Source organism: Phyllobates terribilis, unplaced genomic scaffold, assembly GCF_046119375.1.
Source record: "Phyllobates terribilis strain yellow unplaced genomic scaffold, ASM4611937v1 Scaffold_5__5_contigs__length_657084704, whole genome shotgun sequence".
In the NCBI taxonomy this organism is placed as follows: Eukaryota; Metazoa; Chordata; class Amphibia; order Anura; family Dendrobatidae; genus Phyllobates; species Phyllobates terribilis.
The window spans coordinates 199,211,044-199,236,073 of record NW_027362765.1 but is presented as its reverse complement, the minus strand read 5'-3'; the positions used below and the strand labels follow the sequence as shown (position 1 = coordinate 199,236,073).

The 25,030-nt window shown below is 41.6% G+C and overlaps 1 protein-coding gene across 2 annotated transcripts in view; it reads right to left on the bottom strand.

Annotated features, from left to right (window-relative positions):
• LOC141272697 (protein MTSS 1-like) overlaps window positions 1-25,030 on the bottom strand; it is a 165,738-nt gene that overhangs the window by 89,154 nt on the left and 51,554 nt on the right. For both annotated transcript variants that reach the window (XM_073683669.1, XM_073683670.1), the window contains exon 2: window positions 19,522-19,583. In XM_073683669.1, the coding sequence (XP_073539770.1) occupies window positions 19,522-19,583 (62 nt within the window). The remainder of the gene's footprint in view (window positions 1-19,521; window positions 19,584-25,030) is intronic.

The window sequence follows — 25,030 nt, the reverse complement described above, 5'->3', positions numbered from 1 at the left end:
AGCCCCACATAGTCCTCCATACAGTCTAATGGGCCCCACATAGTCCTCCATACAGTCTAATGGGCCCCACATAGTCCTCCATACAGTCTAATGGGCCCCACATAGTCCTCCATACAGTCTAATGGGCCCCACATAGTCCTCCATACAGTCTAATGGGCCCCACATAGTCCTCCATACAGTCTAATGGGCCCCACATAGTCCTCCATACAGTCTAATGGGCCCCACATAGTCCTCCATACAGTCTAATGGGCCCCACATAGTCCTCCATACAGTCTAATGGGCCCCACATAGTCCTCCATACAGTCTAATGGGCCCCACATAGTCCTCCATACAGTCTAATGGGCCCCACATAGTCCTCCATACAGTCTAATGGGCCCCACATAGTCCTCCATACAGTCTAATGGGCCCCACATAGTCCTCCATACAGTCTAATGGGCCCCACATAGTCCTCCATACAGTCTAATGGGCCCCACATAGTCCTCCATACAGTCTAATGGGCCCCACATAGTCCTCCATACAGTCTAATGGGCCCCACATAGTCCTCCATACAGTCTAATGGGCCCCACATAGTCCTCCATACAGTCTAATGGGCCCCACATAGTCCTCCATACAGTCTAATGGGCCCCACATAGTCCTCCATACAGTCTAATGGGCCCCACATAGTCCTCCATACAGTCTAATGGGCCCCACATAGTCCTCCATACAGTATAATGGGCCCCACATAGTCCTCCATGCAGTATAATGAGCCCCACATAGTCCTCCATACAGTATAATGGGCCCCACATAGTGCTTCATACAGTATAATGGGCCCCACATAGTCCTCCATACAGTATAATGGCCTCCCATAGTCCTCCATACTGGGGGTCGTTGCTGGCATCGCGGGCCAAATATAATCACCCTGTGGGCCAGAGTTTGAAATGTGTGTTTTATAGACCAATGTGTGTGAAATAACTGCAATTCTTGGCACTGACCAAATATGGCCCTCAGTCATTTCCACTGTGGTTTCCAAGGAATCCCAAACCCTTTTTTTTTTAAAAAAAAAAAAACACATCAAAAAAAGGATCTTTCAACTATCCTGATAGGTTGGTTTTAGAAAAAGTCGCACTCCTCTCAAAACAAAGTTTCTGGAACCTCATTTCTTATAACTTTGCATTTTGGTGTTTTTCTATTATTCCCGCTGGAAATATATGAATAAGCTGACAAATGGGTGGTGCCATCCTCATCAATCAGTGAGAACAGTGTGTAAAGTTCGTTTTGAGCCCTTCATGACAAGATACAGTACAAATGGTGTCTGTTGTTGTAGGGAAACAACAGAGGAAGTGTGTTTGACAGCGAAACGGCCGTTGTCCAGGTTGACACCCTGTAATACACCATCTCCCATGGATATATACTTTTCTGAATACAGGAAGAATATTTTATACAGTTTGGCATATTTCCTTCTGTTGGCTTTTATTGTATGCTTCAGTAAGTTACAGAGCACCTCCGTGGCTTATCCATTGACTGCTTAATGCGACAGTGTGGGGTGTAGAGCGCCATTTTCCTTTTCATGGACTTTGCTGTACAATAGAAATGGTAATGCCCAGTTGTAAATTGACCCATATTTCCAGGAAGAAATGGCACAATGTGGTATACTAAGCATTGTTATTTCATCACAGAATGTATGTTTATACTACAACTGATATGTCAGGCAAGACTAAAAGTTCCTTTTAAAAAGGAATCTGTTGGCAGGTATTTGCTACTTAATGTGAGCAGCATAATATAGAGACAGACCCTGATTCCAACAATGTGTCACTCACTAAGTTGCTTGCTGCCATTTTGATAATCTCCTTTTGATAAAACAGTGATTTTATTATCACTAGAGGACTAGTAAACCTGCTGCCATGTAGTCCTACATATTCATGAGCTCTGTATAATCCCACCCCCACCACAGATTGGCAGATTTCTTTGTACACTTTACATAAGCAGAAATCTGCCAATCAGTGGTGTGGACGGGGTTGTACACCGCTCAGCATTCAGAGAACTGGTAGATCTGCAGAAGATAACACTTATCAAAATGGCAGTAAGCATCCCAGTAAGTGACATCACTGGAATCAGGGTCTCTGCACATCAAGCTGCTCTCAGGTGTGGTAGCAAAAACCTGATGTCAGTTTCCATTCAAGAACTTTAGTATATTTAGGTAGTTTCAGGTAGCAAAAAATACTGACATCTAGAGTACAGATCATACAAAAGCAATAAATTACAACAGACTTTTCCTTATACTATGTTACAATCAATCAGTTTGAGAATGGATTACATTCAGAACATTATATTAGAACATAACATTTCAATGTATATAGGTTTCTCCCTTTGCAAGTAGTTAAAGGGTTATTCCCATCATTAAAAGATATCACCTGTGCGTTTGATAGGTAACGTCTTTGTGATTAGTCAGGGTCCAGCCGCTGGGTCCCCCACTGACCAGAGAACGCGACTCTGAAAAACCCACCACCATACATTGTCTATGTGACTACTTGAGATAGAGTACAAAGCTTGGCAAACCCTGGCAGTCCCAAAGAGGGGTTGTCCAGTGTTGTTGGTCCTAAAAACTACCAGGCAGATAGTTTCTAACAGAGGCCAATACCTGCCTGTTCTACTCGACACTGGCTCAGCTTCTTCAAGTCAACAGAGCAGCTGCTCTTCTGGGCTGCACTTCCAACTGAGAGGGACTGCCGACGTCATGCTCGGTCAAAAGAGTAGAGATGAAGAGAAGCCACTGCTCTATCGATGGGATATCAGCAGAACCTGCTGAATTGCCGGCAGGAGCGGACTGTGACAGCTCTGTGTGGGCAGAGATCGGCACTGAGCACAACAGGTCGTTAGCAACTGCCTGCCTATTAGTTCTTAGACCCGTAGCAAAACAAATTGTAAATTTATGGGCAAAGCTGAAAAGGCAGGTGTGAGCAAGGCGACCTACAAACCTGGATCAGTTACACCAGTTTTGTTAGGAATAATGGGCCCAAATTCCGACCAACTATTGTGAGAAACTTGTGGAAGGATATCCCAAACATTTGACCCAAGTCATTCAGTTTAAAGGCAATGCTACCAAATACTAATGAAATGTATGTAAACTTTTGACTTTGCAGTGAGTAATAAAAATGCCTTAAAATATTCTCTCTCTCATTATTCTGGCATTTGGCAAATATATAAAATTATGTGAATCCTAATTGACCTACAACGGGAAAGGTTTATTCTGATTTCATGTCAGATACTGAGAAAAACATGCACATGTGTCTTTCTATATAGTGTATGTAAACTTCTGGCTTCAACAGTATTATATATACACATACAGTACAGACCAAAAGTTTGGACACACCTTCTCATTTAAAGATTTTTCTGTATTTTCATAACTTTGAAAATTGTACATTCACACTGAAGGCATCAAAACTATGAATTAACACATGTGGAATTATATACTTAACAAAAAGTGTGAAACAACTGAAAATATGTCTTATATTCTAGGTTCTTCAAAGTAGCCACCTTTTGCTTTGATGACTGCTTTGCACACTCTTGGCATTCTCTTGATGAGCTTCAAGAGGTAGTCACCGGAAATGGTCTTCCAACAATCTTGAGGGAGTTCCCAGAGATGCTTAGCACTTGTTGGCTCTTTTGCCTTCACTCTGCGGTCCAGTTCACCCCAAACCATCTCTATTGGGTTCAGGTCTGGTGACTGTGGAGGCCAGGTCATCTGGCGTAGCACCCCATCACTCTCCTTCTTGGTCAAATAGCCCTTACACAGCCTGGAGGTGTGTTTGGGGTCATTGTCCTGTTGAAAAATAAATGATGGTCCAACTAAAACGCAAACCGGATGGAATAGCATGCCGCTACAAGATGCTGTGGTAGCCATGCTGGTTCAGTATGCCTTCAATTTTGAATAAATCCCCAACAGTGTCACCAGCAAAGCACCCCCACACCATCACACCTCCTCCTCCATGCTTCACGGTGGGAACCAGGCATGTAGAGTCCATCCGTTCACCTTTTCTGCGTTGCACAAAGACACAGTGGTTGGAACCAAAGATCTCAAATTTGGACTCATCAGACCAAAGCACAGATTTCCACTGGTCTAATGTCCATTCCTTGTGTTATTTAGCCCAAACAAGTCTCTTCTGCTTGTTGCCTGTCCTTAGCAGTGGTTTCCTAGCAGCTATTTTACTGTGAAGGCCTGCTGCACAAAGTCTCCTCTTAACAGTTGTTGAAGAGATGTGTCTGCTGCTAGAACTCTGTGTGGCATTGACCTGGTCTCTAATCTGAGCTGCTGTTAACCTGCGATTTCTGAGGCTGGTGACTCGGATAAACTTATCCTCAGAAGCAGAGGTGACTCTTGGTCTTCCTTTCCTGGGGCGGTCCTCATGTGAGCCAGTTTCTTTGTAGCGCTTGATGGTTTTTGCAACTGCACTTGGGGACACATTCAAAGTTTGCCCAATTTTTCAGACTGACTGACCTTCATTTCTTAAAGTAATGATGGCCACTCGTTTTTCTTTACTTAGCTGCTTTTTTCTTGCCATAATACAAATTCTAACAGTCTATTCAGTAGGACTATCAGCTGTGCATCCACCAGACTTCTGCACAACACAACTGATGGTCCCAACCCCATTTATAAGGCAAGAAATCCCACTTATTAAACCTGACAGGGCACACCTGTGAAGTGAAAACCATTTCAGGTGACTACCTCTTGAAGCTCATCAAGAGAATGCCAAGAGTGTGCAAAGCAGTCATCAAAGCAAAAGGTGGCTACTTTGAAGAACCTAGAATATAAGACATATTTTCAGTTGTTTCACACTTTTTTGTTAAGTATATAATTCCACATGTGTTAATTCATAGTTTTGATGCCTTCAGTGTGAATGTACAATTTTCAAAGTCATGAAAATACAGAAAAATCTTTAAATGAGAAGGTGTGTCCAAACTTTTGGTCTGTACTAATTATATATATATATTTACACATATATATATATATTTATTACATACATACACACACACACACATACATATACACACACGCTTAAACTGGGAAACTAAAGAAGAGTCACCCCAAATAACGCCACGACATCCACACTCTGAAATGTTCGAGTTGGGAGACAAGTACAAGACCCCAGTGTTGTGAAAATATGTTCTTTCAGCACTGATATAATTCACAGGGAAGGCTCCTGACCAAGAAATGTATCTGGTCTTTTTCTGGGTCTGAGATTGTAAGTGCTAAAGACAGGATATGTCACTGCGGGTGATTTGGTTTTTAAATAAGGGAAGATTTGTCACAACACGGCATTACCATGACACCTACAAATATCAGAAAAGAAACAAAAAAAGTCATCTATTGAATAAATATCACCAAGCACAAAAAAACAAACTACACTCATGGCAACTGGCTATTCTCTTATTTTGTAGGTAGGGGGAGGTGTACATACAAACAGGATGTATTTTCTTTGACAGTCAAAAAATTAATAACATTTGTGAAAAAACAAACCTTTTTTTTCTTATCCGCCATAGATCATATTCAAATCAACCCTTAATGTTCATACTACGGTATATATTTTACATTTGGCTGTTGATAGACTGGCATTAATGGTGGCCTTATAAACATCATAGCTGTCAGCCAGTTATCTGTCTTGTGTATGGCTAAGTTTAGCCTGTTTGGCTAGATCATGTGGCCCTAATTAGTGTCTTGGCCCCATACACATTAGATGAAAGTTGTCTGAAACCGGGAAAGCTGACTATCTGATGTCTATGGCAGTTTCCCCATTCTCCCCCCAAAAAATGATGTTTTAAGAGGGAAGGGATTGGATTGTTTGAATTTCAACACCAATCCTTTTGTTTTCAGGTGAGATGAGCTGCTGTCAGGGGAGTTTTGCAGCAGCTTTCTATTCAAAATTATGAAATCCCATGCACCACTACGTGGTCTGTTCCTTCTTAGTGGAACTCTCCATCGCATTGCCAAATAGCTCCAGATCATAAGTCTCCAAGGTACCAGATGGTTTCCTGCAAAAAAGTTTCTTTATGGATTACAGCATACAAAAAATTAAAATGCGACATTTGAGTTCCTTTCACTATATATACACACACACCTTGAAAAGGGTCTTTTGTGGTCAAAAAGTATCATTTTAATTTTTTTGCATACTGTAATCAATAAAAAAAAAAAAAAAAACTTTTTGGAGCAGAACGTCTGGTGCCTTGGATACATATGATCTTGGCAGCAGCTTTCCCCTCTCTCACTGTTGAAAACGTAAGAATATTCCGCTGCGACGAGAGTTCATGTGCATGGGGGGAGTCAGGCCCAAATATATGAAAGTCCTCTGTTAAACCATTGAGTTTGAAAATGATTGACCAGTGTGTATAAGCTTTGGACAAAGTCTTTTTTTTTTCTACAAGGGTCCCACAAAAGTAAGCTGATCACGAGATGTCCTCAGCGATCAGATGTGATCTGTGGACGAAGTGGGCGTGTTAAATGAACTTCTTATATACATTGTTGCCATTTCAATCAATAGGTTGTCCGTGAAATGCAAGGATGTGCAAGGTCAAGGTCGTCTATAGGGAGAAACACCGTCACGAAGTGACATTGAGGAAATTTTAGAGCAAGGGTATGAGGTGGCTTATTGTATACCATGTCTTGCACACATTGTCAGGTGATGAACTTATTTGATATCAGTTTTGGCACCCAAAGAAATTGCATGACTTTGAGACTTCTGTTACATAACAGATTAATCTAGTGGCATGCATAATCTACTATGGCCAGAGGTTATCACGTTATATACGTCTATGCTCCATGCAGTTGTATAGACGGGGTACTGGATGTCACGGCACATCCAGTTGCTGTCCAGCTCCACCCTTCTTTTACATTAATGTTTATTTTAGCAGTGCAAAGTCTGCAGTGATAGGAAATGGGTTCCCATGACAATGTCTGGTGTTTATCCGATCACCAGTTCATCAAACAGCACGTATACAATAGCGGCTTCAAAGAGTGATCCTCTCCAGTACATGCACCGCACTTACTCATCTCATGTACAACACGGAGATAAAGAGAAGGCAACATCTTCATCTCTCCACCCCGTGCACCAAGAAGTAACACACATTTTACAGATTTACCAAAATGCATGTTTTAAGAAATTATTTGCGACAGCTTGAAAATGTAATTTGTTAGCATCCAACTACAACATAGGTGCGGTCAGTGAGCACGGTTATTCAATGCACATCAATACAATTGAAACAGGTCAAAGTAAATGCTTGAGATGTAATTCAGCAGGAAAGGATACAGTATAACTTGCATTTTATTCATTTAGCCCCCTGCTCATTATAGTCTTAGGAGTCCAGTGGGTGGTTTCAACCAATATAACACGCAGAGGGGTGTGTGAACCCACACCCTGGACTCTAATTACAGAGTAGAAGAAAAGATTGAAAGAATTTTATACAAGTTAATATTTTTCTCCACAAATTTTTTTTTTATAATATATATATATATATATTTAATTTATTTATTTTTTGTGTGTGCGTATACATACATACATACACAATACTAGGTACAAGTTCTGTTAAAAACCTGACTAGAACACAGAACTGAAAAAACGGCAGTCTGAATGAGCCCTTAGACACAGGTGCTGACCCTTTCACTGCCAGCATCTGTACTCCAAATGAGTAGGTTTTGATACGACTGCAGCTGAAGGCAAGCAAATATACCTGGGGGTTTGGAGACCACTTGCATGCAATTTTTTTACAGGAATGAAGACAAATCCTCTAATGTGATTTGATTACGATAAGTCATAACTTCCCATTCTAGACAAAACTACAGTATATAATAAAAATGTAAAAAAGAAAATGTATAACAAATATTTTATAAAAGTAAAACTGTATAAATGTAAATATTTTTACTGTATAATTATTAAATCTATAAATAAATATTTATGGCAATGAAGACAAATTCCCTAATAAAGTGATTTACAAAGTGTCATAACATTCCCTGCTGGACAAAATTATTATTAAAAATTAGTTTAGTTATTCCTTAAATATTGATGCCCTATCCTTAGGAAAAGACATCAATATCAGTGGGGTCTGACACCAAGCTCACCCACCAGTTGTGTGCAGCTCTTGGTGCACCGGATGTACAGACTGTACAAAGCAATATGATTATGGTTCCATACACTCAGTGGTTGTTCTCACGTACGTCAGCTCTCTTCCATTCACTTTAATAGGATGGACAAACCCCTTAATGTTGCCATACAAATTTGAGGACCACTTGCTAAAACTGCTGATTTAGATGGGACAAGCTAGTTAGGTAATGTGTACAGGATGGTCCTGAGTCCACTTTTCCTCGCCGATAGCGAATACCAGAAGAAAAATCATATTGGACATGTTAAATTTAAACATGCCCAATCCTTTGTGGGAGATAAGCCAATTCCCTTCTCCCTATTAAGCGGGCATGCACAAAGCAGAAGGGGAAAATACTATGATCTAAAATGAAAAAATATCCATTAAATGGTTTCTATTTACATATTTGATGGAGAATGGAGCACACTTTGCTTAATTCACAGTATGATAATTTTAAACTACTATATGTAAAGTCTATCTAATATTTAATATATCATACGAACAAGCAGAGCTGCAGTGTACAGTATGTGAAAAGCATGCTGAGCTTATCATGTGAAAAAGTGACCTTGAAACTAAAATACCTGGGCAAGATTACGGACGCAAAGGAAAAGACTCTAAAGTCGGGGTCACAGGAACAAAGATTCTCTCATGCAAGAGAATCGGCTCGATTATGATAGTGACACTCGGTTCAAACTCTACTCAGAGTCTGATAAGAGTGTCAGCTTAGTGAGATCCAATTCTCTTGCATGAGAAAATCGGAGCACAGGTGTGGAGAAGATGGAGAACTTAATTTCTCAATATTCTCCATTGTCCGAATCCACTCGGATGATATCCGAGTGCAGTCTGAGGTTTCACACACACCCCCAGACTTGAATGGGTTTGTGTGATCCGTATTGTGGAGCCACTTGCAGCATGAAAAAAATTAGATCTTTACTGCCCCGTAGAATAACATTGGTCCGAGTGCTATGCGATAAAACATGTAATAGAACTCGGCCGATGCATACTCTCGTGTTAGCGAGCCCTCATTCATAGTTTAAAGGAAATCTTGTTGAGTAGTTTAGATGTCTGCAATGTCTTAATGCTGAGCCTAGCACTACAAGAAAATAAGCACGGATATCTATAATAAAAGAAAGCCTTCTTTCTTGTAATACTGATTACAGGAAATCACCGAGCCAACGCAACAAGTCTACAGTGAAATGTAAAAATAGATTTCGATATGTACAAGTAGTAACACTTTTCGGTTTGTGCCTGGGTGAGATATTCCGTTCATTTTGAGATTCAAAGAAAATGTGATCAAAAAGTCTATAAAAACAGATAAATATTCTGTAAGGTCTCTAATCGTTTTTCCATCTCTGATCTAATCCTAGTCAAGACGCTGAAGGCAGTGGGCTGTCATGGGATTCCTGTTTTGGCGGACGGTGAATGACTTTCCGCCTGACCCACTTAATACAATGACGGTGTCCAATAAACACTGCTAACTTTGTTAAACCATTAATATTATATTGACGCTGCTTCGTAAACATTTAGAAAAATGGGAAAACAATGCTGCGCACCTACACTGGTACCGAATGAGCTCGTATTCAAAGGTTAAAACTGGTTTTACCCAAGTGGACTGAAGTATGGACTAAAGTAACAGAAATGTGTCCTAAAGAAAACTTTCTCTAATTCAGAAAACAATTACCGACTGTGTTGATTTTTGCATGACTGAAGCTTATGAAGGGGACCAATATATGCCATGCATACCACAGATATAAGAAACTGAAGAGAACGCTTTCCCCATAACCATTTGCCCTTTTAAAAAGGCAAGCCACATTTGCCACCCATTGGACAATGTGCCTCTGACTGATGAGAGAGCATCCCAGCATCATGCACAAGAAACCTTTTAGAGGTGCTAGTTTATAGTTTTTAGAGAGGCTTTGTTAGCAACCGGGATATATGCTATCGCTTTTGGAAATCTGAAAGGTTTCCCCTTTTCCTGGGAGTATTGGCCAATATGATTTATGCCAATTTCCTTTAAAAAGAGATGCTTCTAAAGTGTTACCGGGCAGGGCTGTGGAGTCGGTGTCCATTTTGGTGGACTCGGTATAAAATGGACCGACTCTGAAAATATATCATATATTGGGTACAGTAGTACAATGCAGGATGTGCTGTAAATGTTTTCGTAAGAATTTGGGAAAGTTATAAAATGTCCTCTAAAAGTCTGTTCTGTTCCTGATCTAAGGGTCTCGGCTTTTAGTTGCGATGAAACTGTGCTGCACTTTATGTACATGCTGAGTAGTGAGGCAGTGCTGTGGAGTCGGAGTCGTAAGTCTGAAATTGAGGAGTCGGAGGTTTGGCTTACCACTCCACAGCCCTGGTTACTGGGTGGAGCTTGAAGATCTAGCAACTTTACATTTTTTTTGGTTGCCACAGAGACTACTAAAATTAAGAAACTGAAATTTTTAGTCACATAAGAGCAAAAAGTTCAATGGATGATATTTATCAAAATCCATGACCAGACCCAACCAATCACACTCCTCTATTTCTTATAGGGCTTTTGGATGCTATGGGCAGCTAATCCATTTTTCAGTTGCACATTGATAAATCTCATGTAATAACTTATTCATGGGATTTTTCTCCAGTTGTACAGAAAATTATTGCTTAAGTGCAGCAGAGTCTAAAAAGGTATTCTACTGCCTACAAACTGGATTAGGGAAGTAAAAAGCAGCTGTCAAATACTGACGCGATCATCATGCAAATGTGAATGGTAAGAAAACACAGGCCAGCTCTCGTGTGTGATGAATGAGAATACATTAGAAGGTTTGTGCTTTTGGTCACAGTTTAGATCGGGGAGGATGTGACCAACAATCAGACAGACAATCTCGTAGTTGTTTTAGAAATCATTAATAATCGATTACGTTGATTTTTGCCAAAGATAATTGGAAGTTGAGAATGGCAACGCAAAGAAAAACTCATACTATATAATCAAGACCTGCATAACATGGTGGTGTATTATGAGGGTTTGTCCCACAATATTTTTTTTGAGGAGCACAGTGCTCCCCAACATCTAGGGGTACAGTGGTACCACGGACCCGCATTGGAAGAGAGCATGGCACTGAAGTTGGCTGGCCTCGGGAGCCAAGTGTGCACTCCAGCAATCCCAGCCAGCTTTAGTACAGCGTTAATACGCTCAACTGGAAAGAGCTTGTAAATATTGTGCATTATCAGCCACCACTGTTAGACTGCAGTGGTGGTGGGTAACCTAGGTAACAAGAAGTAAATATATTTTTAAAAAAATCACTCCGTATTTTAAGAAAGGGGAAGAATATTTATTACAAGCAATTTGCAAAGTCGCTTATTTTTACAGGCATTTTGCAATTTCATCAATCTAAGACTTTTGAGAATAACCCTTTAAATAGGTTACTCTGACTCTGCACAGATACGCTCATGAATACTGGAGACTAATAAGAACAGGCGCATCAGAACTCTATTGCTCAGATCACGCAGCAGCTGATAAAACTTATTTTATGTAAACTTATGCAGTTACAAAGCAATGAAATCAGGATCTACGTCACAAATTTTTACTGCCATAGACCGGGAGTATTTTTTTTTTCTTAAGGCCCCCCATACACATTAGATACTTTGACCGACATCCATCTCAGCCAACTCTACCATGCACAGGAGTGCTCATTCGGCAGAGCGCTCCTGTATTCTCTATGAGAAAGTTACCAGAAGACATGATGGCTGGCAGCTTATCTCCAGGAGAATAATGTGATCAGCAGTTTGAAATCGGACATGCTCAATCAACATCTCCCGCGACCATCAGTTGGCCGGCGCTCCCATACACATTAGGTTGTCAGCCGATCCAATCAATAATGGCGGGTTTGGAGGACTTTAGTCTAATGTGCATGCTGCCTTTACACTTCGTAAGAGAGTGTAAGTAATTTGAATTTTGTAAGATTGTCCCAGAGTGTGTGTACTTTAGATAAAGAAGTACTATAAGCCTCAATGAATGATACTAAACATCAAAATGTGTGTTCAAGCATGGCAGAATATGTTGGCAGTAGGGCTAACAGGAAATATTAAATTAAACTCAGATGCATTATGCAAAGTACTGTTGCCTCCACAGCTGTACTTCTTTAACCATTCTACAGCGGAAGAAAAGTGCAGGAAAAGTAAGGTGTAGCTATTTACACAGACTGGAGAGCAAGGCTTCTGCACACTACTATACAATGTTGTCTGTTTTGGGAGAAAAAAAATTGCTGGACCATATTTCATAATTGCCAACAATCCTGTGACACGTCAACAGAAAGGAATGGTTATATAATCCAAGCCTAAAGGGGTATTTCCAAGGCAACCCAGGGGCCGTTACTAGGAGGGGTGGGGATTCCAACCAGTTGAGGAAGGGTCAGATTGAGGGGTAATGCTTAAATATCCTCAGAAATGTCGTCATCTATGTCTTATTAGCCTTTAAACGGCTTTTCCCAAATTACAAGTTATCCTCATCCACAGGATAGTGAATAACTTGCTGATTGCTGGGGATCCAACTGCTGAAACCTCAAGTGATCTTTGATTGGAGTGGAGGTCACACAGGCACACGTCTTCTCTATTCGAGATAGGGCTCTACAGAGCTCCACTCTCGAGACCCCTGTGAGATCCCAGAAGTCAGACCGCCAAGTCTAAGCAAGTTATCCCCCATCATATGGATGGGGAAAAACTGGGTATTTTAGGAAAACCTATTTAAGCATAGAAATATCAGAAGGGTTTTCCAAGTGATTAAGAAAATGAGGGCAAAAATTAAGCAAAATAATTATCTGTAACATTTTATTACAAAGTTGTGAGGCAATTTCAGTTGGCACAGTGTCACACTCCATTTCTCTGCTATACTGGGAAAAACAACTGACTTTCTGATCACTGGGGATATCAGCAACCATGTTTATAAAGTCAAGAAGGGTCTCTCCTTACATCACAGGTTTATGGATACATACTGCATCTATGGCCGGCTTTACTGCATAGGCTTTGCAAAAACTAAAAATCAACACAAGTATGTATGTGTTCTATGACTGACTAGTCTAATGAAACCATGGAGAACTATTATATAGTGGATATAAAAAGTCTACAAACCACTGTTAACATGCTAGGTTTGTGTCGTGTATATATAAAAAAAAATCATTTCACAACTTTTCCATGGAAAAATAAAGAACTAAAATAATGTGGTGGCATAAATTTGTGCACACTTAAACTAACACCCTTTGAATTTATGACAGTGTTCAGTCTTTTTGGGTAGGAGTCTATCAGCATGGCACATCTAGAATTGGCAATCTTTGCCCGCTCTACCTTGCAGTAATTCCAAATCTGTCAGACTGCAAGTGCTTCTCCTGTGTACAGTCTCTTCAGGTCAACACACAAATTTTCAATTGGATTCAGGTCTGGGCTGTGGCTAAACCTGTCAAAAACTGATCTTCTGGCAAAGCCATTCTTTTGTTGATTTGGAGGCATGCTTAGGGTTGTTGCCTTGCTGAAAGGTAAAATTCCTCTTCATCTTCAGCTTTTCCGCAGAGGCCTAAAGGTTATATGCAAAATTGTCTGATATTTGGAACGGTTCATAATTCTCTTCACTTGGCTAAAAGCTGCAGTTCCAGCTGCCAAAAAACAGCCTCAAAGCATAATGCTGCCTCCACCATGCTTCACTGTAGGTATTGTGTTTTTTTGGTGATGTGCAGTTTTGGCTTTGTGCCAAACATACCTTTTGGAATTATGGCCAAAATGTTCAACAATGGTCTCATCAAACCAAAACATGCTTTTGGCAAAACACAACTGGGCTTGGATGTTTTTCTGTGTAGGAAAAGGTTTCTGCCAGGCAAATAAATACAAAAGTCAGAAGTTTCTTCAGCTCCTTTAAATGTTGCTATAGGCCTCTTGGCAGCCTTTCCTTGTCTTTTCATCAATTTTTGAGGGACATTCAGTTCTAGGTAATTTCACTGTGGTGCCAAATTTTAACCATTTCTTGATGACTGTTGTAGGGATTCACTCTCTCTGGTAGGCATTAGGCAGTTTTTAATGTTTTCACAGGTTACACAGCACCAAAACAAACTCAACCACAAGTCCCTAGTCTTATCCAGGCACTAACTAAACAGAACAAACCCTGGCTGCTCATACACAGCTGAGTTAGGCCCAGCTCGGTCAAACAAAACAGCTATTGTTCATCGCAACCACTGATACTTGCAGTTCTCTGCACACGGCCTGTGCAGACTCTTCTCAGAGAGATTATTGCCTTGCTCTCTTCAGCTCCAAGATACATCCAGTCTGGTGCCCATGGTCTGTCCATTTAGCAGTTAACGCATTTATCTCTGCTACATCCAGCACACTGACTGACGCCTCAGTCACTCCATTCAGAGAGAGACCCCCGTCACGTCTCTCTCAGCTACAGCTCACATTTTGGCTGGTCACCACCAGCAGCACACTCAACTCTGCTTCATCAAGCAGACTGACACTCCCCCAAGAGAGACTGCCACACAATGAATCCACTTCCAGATTCTTAGAGAAACCATGCAGGTGCTTCTAATCAAACATTGCTGAGCTGGGATATAACCCTGTCCTTTCCAGCTATGCTACACCGTCTTCACAGTGGTCCATGGCATATCTAATGCCTTGGAAATTTTTTGTACCCTTCTCCTGAATGAGAACGTTCAACAAGGAGATCCCTTTGCTGTGATGTTAGCCGTTTATGGACCGTGGCTTTTGCTGTAAGAAGCAACTAAGACACTGTCAGGAAAATCCTACTAGAACAGCTAAATTTTATATGGAGTTAGAATCACTAAAAAATGGCAGCTGTGAACTACTATTCAACAGGAGTTTAACTATAATTAGCTAATTTTGAACACAACCACATCCCCAGTTATAAGAACTGTTCACACTTATGCAACCACATTATTTTAGTTTTGCTACCTTTATTTTCCTTCTCCAAAATGCTGTCAGTTTGTTTTTACTTATATGTTTTTTTGGTTATATTATATTTTAGATCCTGCATTTTTTGTTACTGTATGATTGCAATGGTTTTCCAGCATAGACTCTGATTGAAGGTCATTTGCACCTTTTACCCTGCACTCTTGTGTCTACATGATTGTCATTTATGGTAATAGTGTCACCACTCAGTAATAAAACTACTACAAATACAACTATTTTTGGTTCACCCATTTTATATATTCTTAGATTAATTCGTCCACCTTATTTTTTATTACATGTGCTAGCTCACAACGGGCATTCGTAGGTTCATAGTGTGGTAGTCTTCATTCAAACTAGTTGTTTCATTTCTGGCAAGCACCCATACACAACCTGCTTTCTACCAGCAGCTAATACCCTCAAATCCTTTGGGACGAGCGCCAATGTTTATTTGCTTCTAAAACGCATGCAAGCCGCACATGACAGTAAAGTTTTGTCAAAGCCAAAATACCAAGAAGTATCAAAAACTAAAACATGATAAACCAAAAATAGATTAAAACCGCAGTGTCAAAAACATGATAAAAATGCATGTAAAAACGCATTGAAAAATGTAATGAAAAAAATGCAAATAACCTAATTTACCCAATGGGCACAGAACAGCTATAACATCAATAACTCAAACACTCATTGCTGGAGCGTAGCCTGAAGGTGGAAAACGTGCTGAAATTATTCTTCTTGGTATGCGTTCTATGCATGACAAAACCCTGGCATTTTAACAATGGTGTGTAGACTTTTTATATCCACTAAATGCAACATAGTATGACAACCACTGTTCTGATACCTGGCGAAATATGAAAATTTCCATGGACTGAAAGGAAATGACAGATACAGAATATGACCAAAAATATAGTAAAAAGACCTTACAGTAAAAAATATACACCAAGTGATACAGACACTTTTACTTTGTTTCCTGAGACAAAACATTTGTTTTGTTGATCGGCTACATGGAGTCGAACACAAACCATAATTCCAGTGCGACAGGAATTCCCTGCCTTTTACTGGCTGACCACTGGTCTAATTAGGGAGCCTAACTATACATCAGAGAGAAAACGAGCTGAAAATAGCCAGCTTCGGATCCCTGGAATGCCTGCGTCAGGGTAAATGGAAGACACAAGATATTTTCCGGTGAATGATTTTTTTCTTCTCCCACATATATTTTTAAATCTTTGTCTTACATGCATATGATATTTATATCAAGAATGTATTAAGCTTTATGGCCTGCTACAGGGTAAACCTGCATATAGGCACTTTCTCATAAGCATGCCATGCTACAACAAATTCTGATGTCCACTGAGTCAGATCAAAGTAAGGCAAAAGCACTGCGCTCAGCTGATCTTCAGAACCCCCATAAGAATGAATGGAGCGGCAGTGAGCATGACTGATCTCCTCTCTATTCCACTAACACGGGGCTATTCAGAGCCACAGTTCTCGAGATCAGTGACATCCCCGCGGTCAAACCCCCTATTCCATGAAGCCCGATCAATATAACTTTATGGTTAAATTGTAGAATGTTGAAATTTGTCATTCTACAAGATTCATATGTATAATATTAAAGTTGGTGTCTCATTTTTTTTTTTAAATGTCTCAAAAGAGGAAAAAAAATACACACACCTATCTGTCACTGTGCGCTCCTCTGTAGTGATATCTGGATCCCCTGCTGGTCTCTGTGCTTAGTCTACCAACATGCACCCAAGCAGTGATGATTAAAAGAAGAACTCCTCCCATCAACATTTTTAGCCTCTTAATACACTGCTCAAAAAAATAAAGGGAACACTTAAACAGCAGAATATAACTCCAAGTAAATCAAACTTCTGTGAAATAAAACTGTCCACTTAGGAAGCAACACTGATTGACAATAAATTTCACATGCTGTTGTGCAAATGGAATAGACAATAGATGGAAATTATTGGCAATTATCAAGACACACTCAATAAAGGAGTGGTTCTGCAGGTGGGGACCACAGACCACATCTCAGTACCAATGCTTTCTGGCTGATGTTTTGGTCACTTTTGAATGTTGGTTGTGCTTTCACACTCGTGGTAGTATGAGATGGACGCTACAACCCACAGAAGTTGCTCAGGTAGTGCAGCTCATCCAGGATGGCACATCAATGCGAGCTGTGGCAAGAAGGTTTGCTGTGTCTGTCAGCGTAGTGTCCAGAGGCTGGAGGAGCTACCAGGAGGCAGGCCAGTACACCAAGAGACGTGGAGGGGGCCGTAGGAGGGCAACAACCCAGCAGCAGGACCGCTACCTCCGCCTTTGTGCAAGGAGGAACAGGAGGAGCACTGCCAGAGCCCTGCAACATGACCTCCAGCAGGCCAAAAATGTGCATGTGTCTGCACAAACGGTTAGAAACCGACTCCATGAGGGTGGTATAAGGGCCCGACGTCCACAGAAGGGGGTTGTGCTCACAGCCCAACACCGTGCAGGACGCTTGGCATTTGCCACAGAACACCAGGATTGGCAAAGTCGCGACTGGCGCCCTGTGCTCTTCACAGATTAAAGCAGGTTCACACCGAGCACATGTGACAGACGTGACAGAGTCTGCAGACGCCGTGGACAGCGATCTGCTGCCTGCAACATCCTTCAGCATGACCGGTTTGGCAGTGGGTCAGTAATAGTGTGGGGTGGCATTTCTTTGGAGAGCCGCACAGCCCTCCATGTGCTCGCCAGAGGTAGCCTGACTGCCATTAGGTACCGAGATGAGATCCTCAGACCCATTGTGAGACCATATGCTGGTGCGGTTGGCCCTGGGTTCCTCCTAATGCAGGACAACGCCAGACCTCATGTGGCTGGAGTGTGTCAGCAGTTTCTTCAAGATGAAGGCATTGAAGCTATGGACTGGCCGCCCGTTCCCCAGACCTGAATCCGATTGAGCACATCTGGGACATCATGTCTCGCTCCATCCACCAATGTCACGTTGCACCACAGACTGTCCAGGTGTTGGCGGATGCTTTAGTCCAGGTCTGGGAGGAGATTCCACAAGAGACCATCCGCAATCTCATCGGGAGCATGCCCAGGCGTTGTAGGGAAGTCATACAGGCACATGGAGGCCACACACAATACTGAGCCTCATTTTGACTTGTTTTAAGGACATTACATCAAAGTTGGATCAGCCTGTAGTGTGTTTTTCCACTTTAATTTTGGGGGTGACTCCAAATCCAGGCCTCCATTGGTTAATAAATTTGATTTCCATTGATGATTTGTGTGTGATTTTGTTGTCAGAACAAAGTATTTAATGAGAATATTTCATTCACTCAGATCCAAGATGTGTTATTTGAGTGTTCCCTTTATTCTTTTGAGCAGTTTATATTGCAGTCATCATATTATATAGCACTGTGTACTTACAATTGCTCATTTTACCTTTCTACCCAGCTAATTCTTCTCTTTTCCATTAGGTCTATGACATCACATGATTAAAAACTGACTAGCTGAATTCTTCTAAGCTCTATGCAGAAACAGTAAGTAAATTTTCCCTGTATGAGTCATAAGTCACTGCAAAATTCCCTGGCAGAAGGGAGGAGGGAGAAGCTAGGTCAAGAGTTGACGTGGGAAATGATAAATGCAGGGACAAGAGACTTCCAGCTTCTACATAGAGAAAAGAGAAGAATTAACTGGGTAGAAAGGTAAAATGCACAATTGTAAGTGCACAGTGCTATATAATATGATGATTGCAATATATTAAGAGGATAAAAACTTTGATGGGAGGAATGCTTCTTTAATTTATAGATCACACTGGGCCCAGTTTTGTTTTTTATAAAGAGGGTATGCAAAATGTTAATAATGTATACTAAATTTTGGATTGTTCTAAAACATCAACTTGCAAATTACTTAATGAATAAACAAGTCTTACATGCAAAATCTGCATTGACGAGGTACAGGACTCTTCACATCTGCCTCAGCAGAACGTCCCGCAATTCTAATCTACTTTAACATGTTCTGTATTAATTGCTATCAAGTCAAATACATATAGAAAGAACAGTCTGACATTTTAAGAAGCGATAAGCAAATCACACTGAGTGGTTATGTCCAAGAAGTCGCAAGATATCAACAAGAAGTTCCAGGACCTTGAGAGCGTTAATTTTTAATCTGTGACAAGATCCCTCACATTGACGTTCTTGCATCATCTTTGGTCTAAGTTGCTATGGGCATTCTCCATAACAAAAGAACTAATCGCACACCTCAAGCCGCCGTTTATAGCAGGGTGGAGCTATAATGATGGTGTTATAAGAGATGATTACTTCCTAAACAGCCGGCGTGATGCCCGTAACATAACTTTATGTGTGCTGCATATCCCTTTCCTAGAATTTATTAGTAACTCATCACTCACTAAATAAACTGCACAGCTAAAAATACAAAAAAAATAAAAGAGTAATAAATCTCATTCGCCACAGACATTGAACATTAGGGCTCAACTCCAAATATCATGCTCACCTTAGCTGGGACTGTAACTTTATAGCTTTGCTGATGAAGTCTTCCCATGTCGGATAACTGGCCTAAAAAAAATAAATATAGACATAATTAAAATTCAAGGTGACACCATTCATCTGAAGGAATCATGCTCACTTATATAGCGCCATCATATTCCTCAGCACTTTACAGACATTATCCCTGTCCCCATTGGGGCTCACAACATAGATTCCCTATCAGTATGTCTTGGAGTGTGGGAAGAAACTGGAGAACCTGAAGGAAACCCACACAAACACGGGAGATCATACAAACTCCATTCAATGTTTTTTCCTGTGTATGAGACTGACCGCGCGAAAGATTGGTCAGTCACATACACTGCTGATGATTGATCCATGTATATGGGGCTAACCATTTAGGTGTGAAGAGACCCTTATCGGGCACCAGACTCTGGTCGGATACCTCAGCGCACTGTGGGTGGGACTAGTTTTATTTATTTTACTCACTTATATAGCGCCATTAATTGCACAGAGCTTTACAGACATTATGGGGCACTGTCCCCAATGGGGCTCCCAATCTAAATTCCCTATCAGTATGTCTTTGGAGTGTGGGAGGAAACCGGAGAACCCGGAGGAAACCCACGCAAACACAGGGAGAACATACAAACTCCTTGCAGATGTTGTCCTTGGTGGGATTTGAACCCAGGACCCCAATGCTGCAAAGCAACAGAGCTAACCACTGAGCCACCGTGCCGCCCCAGTGCCGCTGACAATTCTATCATCAGTGGAGAACATTTGTAGGGTGCCTTTATGGGTACAGATATTTGACCAATTTCTGTCCAAAAGATCAAAATCAACTTGAATTGGTGTATGTAAATGGCCAATTGATCTGACTGAAATCTGTCTCATCAGAAAGAAAACTGATCTTACGGTTGTCTGCTAATTGCAATCATCTGAAAAAATATGTGTAAACAACTTGAAAATGGGGAACAGATGGGTTTTAGGCTGGATTGACACATCAACTAATAAAAAAACAATGATGAGGCAAGGAATATAACCAAGGTCTGGCTAATCTAACAGTTCCACCCAATAAAAGATAACCTTTATCACAATTAGAAGGAAAAATATCACAAAAGTTCTGAAAATATCCCAATATTGTTGGCCTGAGTGGTTTTGAAATTCACTACTATGCCAAATAAACTACAGTACTGAGTAGATCAGGATACAGGGCAATGAAGGGACCCGATGCTTTCACTAAAGGATGCCCTACCTGACCGCGGAGGTTGGCACCCTAGATTGAAGCACCTGCTCAACACCATAGGAAACACTAGGGAGCACTGTACTTGAAAAAGTCACCCCTAATTTAGATGAATTTTCAAAAAAGACACAACATCCATGAATATGGACAAAAGTGACCATCAGGGAAATAATTGGCTGGAGCGCCAATCTTGCAAGCTTCACTCTAAGGTGCCGTGGTCAGGTAGGGCATCCTTTAGGGAAAATATTGGGTCCCTTCATTACCTTGTATCCTGTTCTACTGTAGCGGATTTGGTATAGTAAAGGATAACAAAACCACTCAGGCCAACATTATTTGGATATTTCAGGAAGTTTTGTGATATGTTTCCTTTTAATTATGATAAATAAAGGTCATCTTTTATTGGGTTGAACTTTTTGTTTAGTCAGACCTTGGATTCACACATCTGTGTATCATGGTCTGAGTACAAATCGTGATGCTAGGACTGGTCGCAGGTCCTTGTGACCCGAACATATATATGGACTATCCGCGGATCTCCTGACCCAAACCCAAATACGGACTAGAAGCAGGTCTCCTGACCTGAACCCGAATGCGGACTGGACGCAGATCTACTGACCCTAACTTGACAGCCTCAAGAGGCAAGTGCACCATAAGCCCCCAGTTCTGAACTGGAACACGCTTGACCTACCCTCTTCCGGCCCAGGACAACTCAAATATTATGGGATAGTTGTTAAGTATGTATAAGGCTCTCTTCAAATCTGCATTTGTGTCCTTCCAAAGTGACCACCACAAAGCTATAGATGATCCGTTATACAACATATGTTCTCACTGGGTACCACTGACTTATTTTTGGGATAGGTTGGGTTCTGCATACGTGTATCTGCTGCATTCAGTCTGACTCCAGAGTAAACTCAGCATAAGGAAGCTGTGGTTCAGGACCCCGGTATAGTCTACTGATGTGGGGACATACATAAAATAAAACCTTGTGCAGACATGAAAGTCTGCTGCCCATAACATCCAAACCCCACCAGAAGTGCTCTCATTGGTTGCTATGAGCTCTGTTTGCACCATTTGTTATGTATGAGGCCAGTGATCGTGATGGATCCTGCTCAAGTGGTAAGAAAAGCCATCTGCTAAATACTGTAGTCCCAAAGGATACACCACATACTTATATGTCTGAGGTGTTTCCTACGACATTAAGCCATGTTTGTACTCCATTAGTCACATTTCAGCACATTGACTCCCAAACCCAATTCCAAAATCACCGCCCACATCTCTATAAATAAGTTTCATAAGAATTTTCTTAGAAAAATGCTAAAGAAAGTTGCCTATTTTCCTTTAAAAATTAAGCCAAGTTGGACAGTGGTGGGGTACGGTCACATGAATGTACCCAACACAGTTATAACACCAGTCGCCTACCGTAATTAACTTCTGTAATTGCTGGGAGTTTTCATCCCTATTAGTTCTAATAATAGTATTTAATGTGAATATTAATTAAAGAGAATCGGTCACAAGGTTTTCACTATCCCATATGAAACCAGCAATATGCACAGAGACCCTGATTCTAGCAATGTGTTACTTACTGGGCTGCTTGCTGCAGTTTTGATAAATTCTGTTATCTGCTGCACATCCTGCAGTTCTCTAAATGTTGAGCTCTGTATAACCCCATCACATCACTGATTGGCAGTTGTGTATACTGTGCATAGGCAGAAACTGCAAATCAGTGGTGGGGGCTTGGTTATACAGAGCTCATGAATATGGAGGACTACATGGCAGCAGGTTTACTAGTTCTCTAGTGAATCTCCCGCTTGCCAAAAATTATAGCAAGCAGCCCAGTTATTTGCACATTGCTGGAATCAGGGTCTCTGCCCCACATCATGCTTCCCTCAAATTAGGTGGCAAAACCCCAGTGAGAGATTCCCTTTAACTTCATATCAAGATTTGATGATCATTAACAAAAAAACAATTAACGCCATAACTTTGATATATTGGCCATGTAATTTACATAGATGGCAACTATGTAACACAAAGTCAACGATGGGGGTATAAGCTGCCGGAAGGCACCAGTGATGGTGGCTTAGCCCCCTTAACATTGGCTATAAGCTGGCCCATGTATTTGAGGCATTCTAAAAGTGCATACATTTAATTTACACATAATTCAGCCTCCTTCATTGCATCTGAGCTAATTTTTCTTTCACAGTATAGTCATATGCCCCTCCATCTACAGTCGTCAGACGCCATCCGGATGGCACCAGAGATTGGCTGAACAATAGCATGATTTCCCTCAGAAAGAAAACTGCAAAACGTCAACGGACATATTAGGGCTTGAATATATGCAACATGATTTTAAAAATACATACGCCCATTGGCTACTTTATAGTTAATGATAAAAAAATGAACATGCAAACCAACCCCCAATACTTGCCATCAGAAAACAAATGAAAAATTGGGACCCACCACTACCTCCTTACACATTCTCTGGTTGTGTAGTCCTGCTAAATTTGTCAGGTTTAGTCAACAATAATCTAACAGAAGATCCTATTGCACCCTTTCCAAAATAATAGTTACACAATGTATGGTTAATGGGAACTGACAGCTGATGCATGCTGTCCGATCCCCTGGGGTGACAGGTTTCTCCTCATACATGCATGCATGCAGGAAAAGACTTGTTACTCTAGGGTAGTGGTGGCGAACCTATGGCACGTGTGCCAGGGGGAGGGGCATGCAGAGCCATTTCTTTAGTACTGCCACCACCACTCTCCTCTGCCCACCCGCAATCTCCCTCGTCACTAGCGTCGCGGTCACCCTCCCATCAGGCCTGAGGAGGGTGGCGACAGCAGCAGTGCTGAGGAGATGGCTTGCGTGCCCACAGGTAGGACTGTGATATATGAAGAGACCAGATCAGCGTTGGAACAGGCAGAGGGGAGTTGTTTTTTTATGTGGGGCCCATTATACAGTATGGCGCACCACGTGGCGGGGCCATTATACAGTATGGCGCACCACGTGGCGGGGCCATTATACAGTATGGCGCACCACGTGGCGGGGCCATTATACAGTGTGGCGCACCACGTGGCGGGGCCATTATACAGTGTGGCGCACCACGTGGCGGGGCCATTATACAGTGTGGCGCACCACGTGGGGGCCCATTATACAGTGTGGCGCACCACGTGGGGGCCCATTATACAGTGTGGCGCACCACGTGGGGGCCCATTATACAGTGTGGCGCACCACGTGGGGGCCCATTATACAGTGTGGCGCACCACGTGGGGGCCCATTATACAGTGTGACGCACCACGTGGGGGCCCATTATACAGTGTGGCGCACCACGTGGGGGCCCATTATACAGTGTGGCGCACCACGTGGGGGCCCATTATACAGTGTGGCGCACCACGTGGGGGCCCATTATACAGTGTGGCGCATTATGTGGGGGCCCGTTATACAGTATGGAGCACTATGTGGGGCCCATTATACAGTATGGAGCACTATGTGGGGGCCCATTATACAGTATGGAGCACTATGTGGGGGCCCATTATACATTATGGAGCACTATGTGGGGGCCATTATACAGTATGGAGCACTATGTGGGGCCCATTATACAGTATGGAGCACTATGTGGGGCCCATTATACAGTATGGAGCACCATGTGGGGCCCATTATACAGTATGGAGCACTATGTGGGGCCCATTATACAGTATGGAGATTACAACTGGAGAATCATACTGTGAAGGAGAGGGGTACAGAAAGGTCATCATACTGTGCGTGTGATGGGAGTTCACTGTGGGGATATCATACTGTGTTTGGGGGTACTTTTGTTTGCATCATACTTTGTTTTATTCAAAGTTTTTTATGCTTTGTTATTACATATGTAAATTAGGCCATTGGGCCATATGCTTTTTACTGCTCTTACATATTATATTATCTCACTATAATCCCAAAAGTTAATAGTTTCATTTGATAAGGAAAAACTTCCTCAATTGTAGAATTTTTTTTTAACAAATATCAAGGTTGGCCCGTGACTTTGCCCAAGCTTTTAACTTTGGCCCTCAGTGTATTTGAGTTTGACATCCCTGGCTTAAAGGGTTATTCTCATCATGATCAAGGGTTACAATTGCAAAGATGTTGGAAAAACAACTTTGCAATTTTACTTTTGGTTAAAAATCCTCTCCATTTTCAAGAACAGACCTCCTCTGCAATCGGTGGCTAGTATCTTAGGCTTGGAGTGCAGTGCTTACAAGCTCTTTGCTACAGAATCTATAACGCGCTAATGTATGAGTATTCAGGT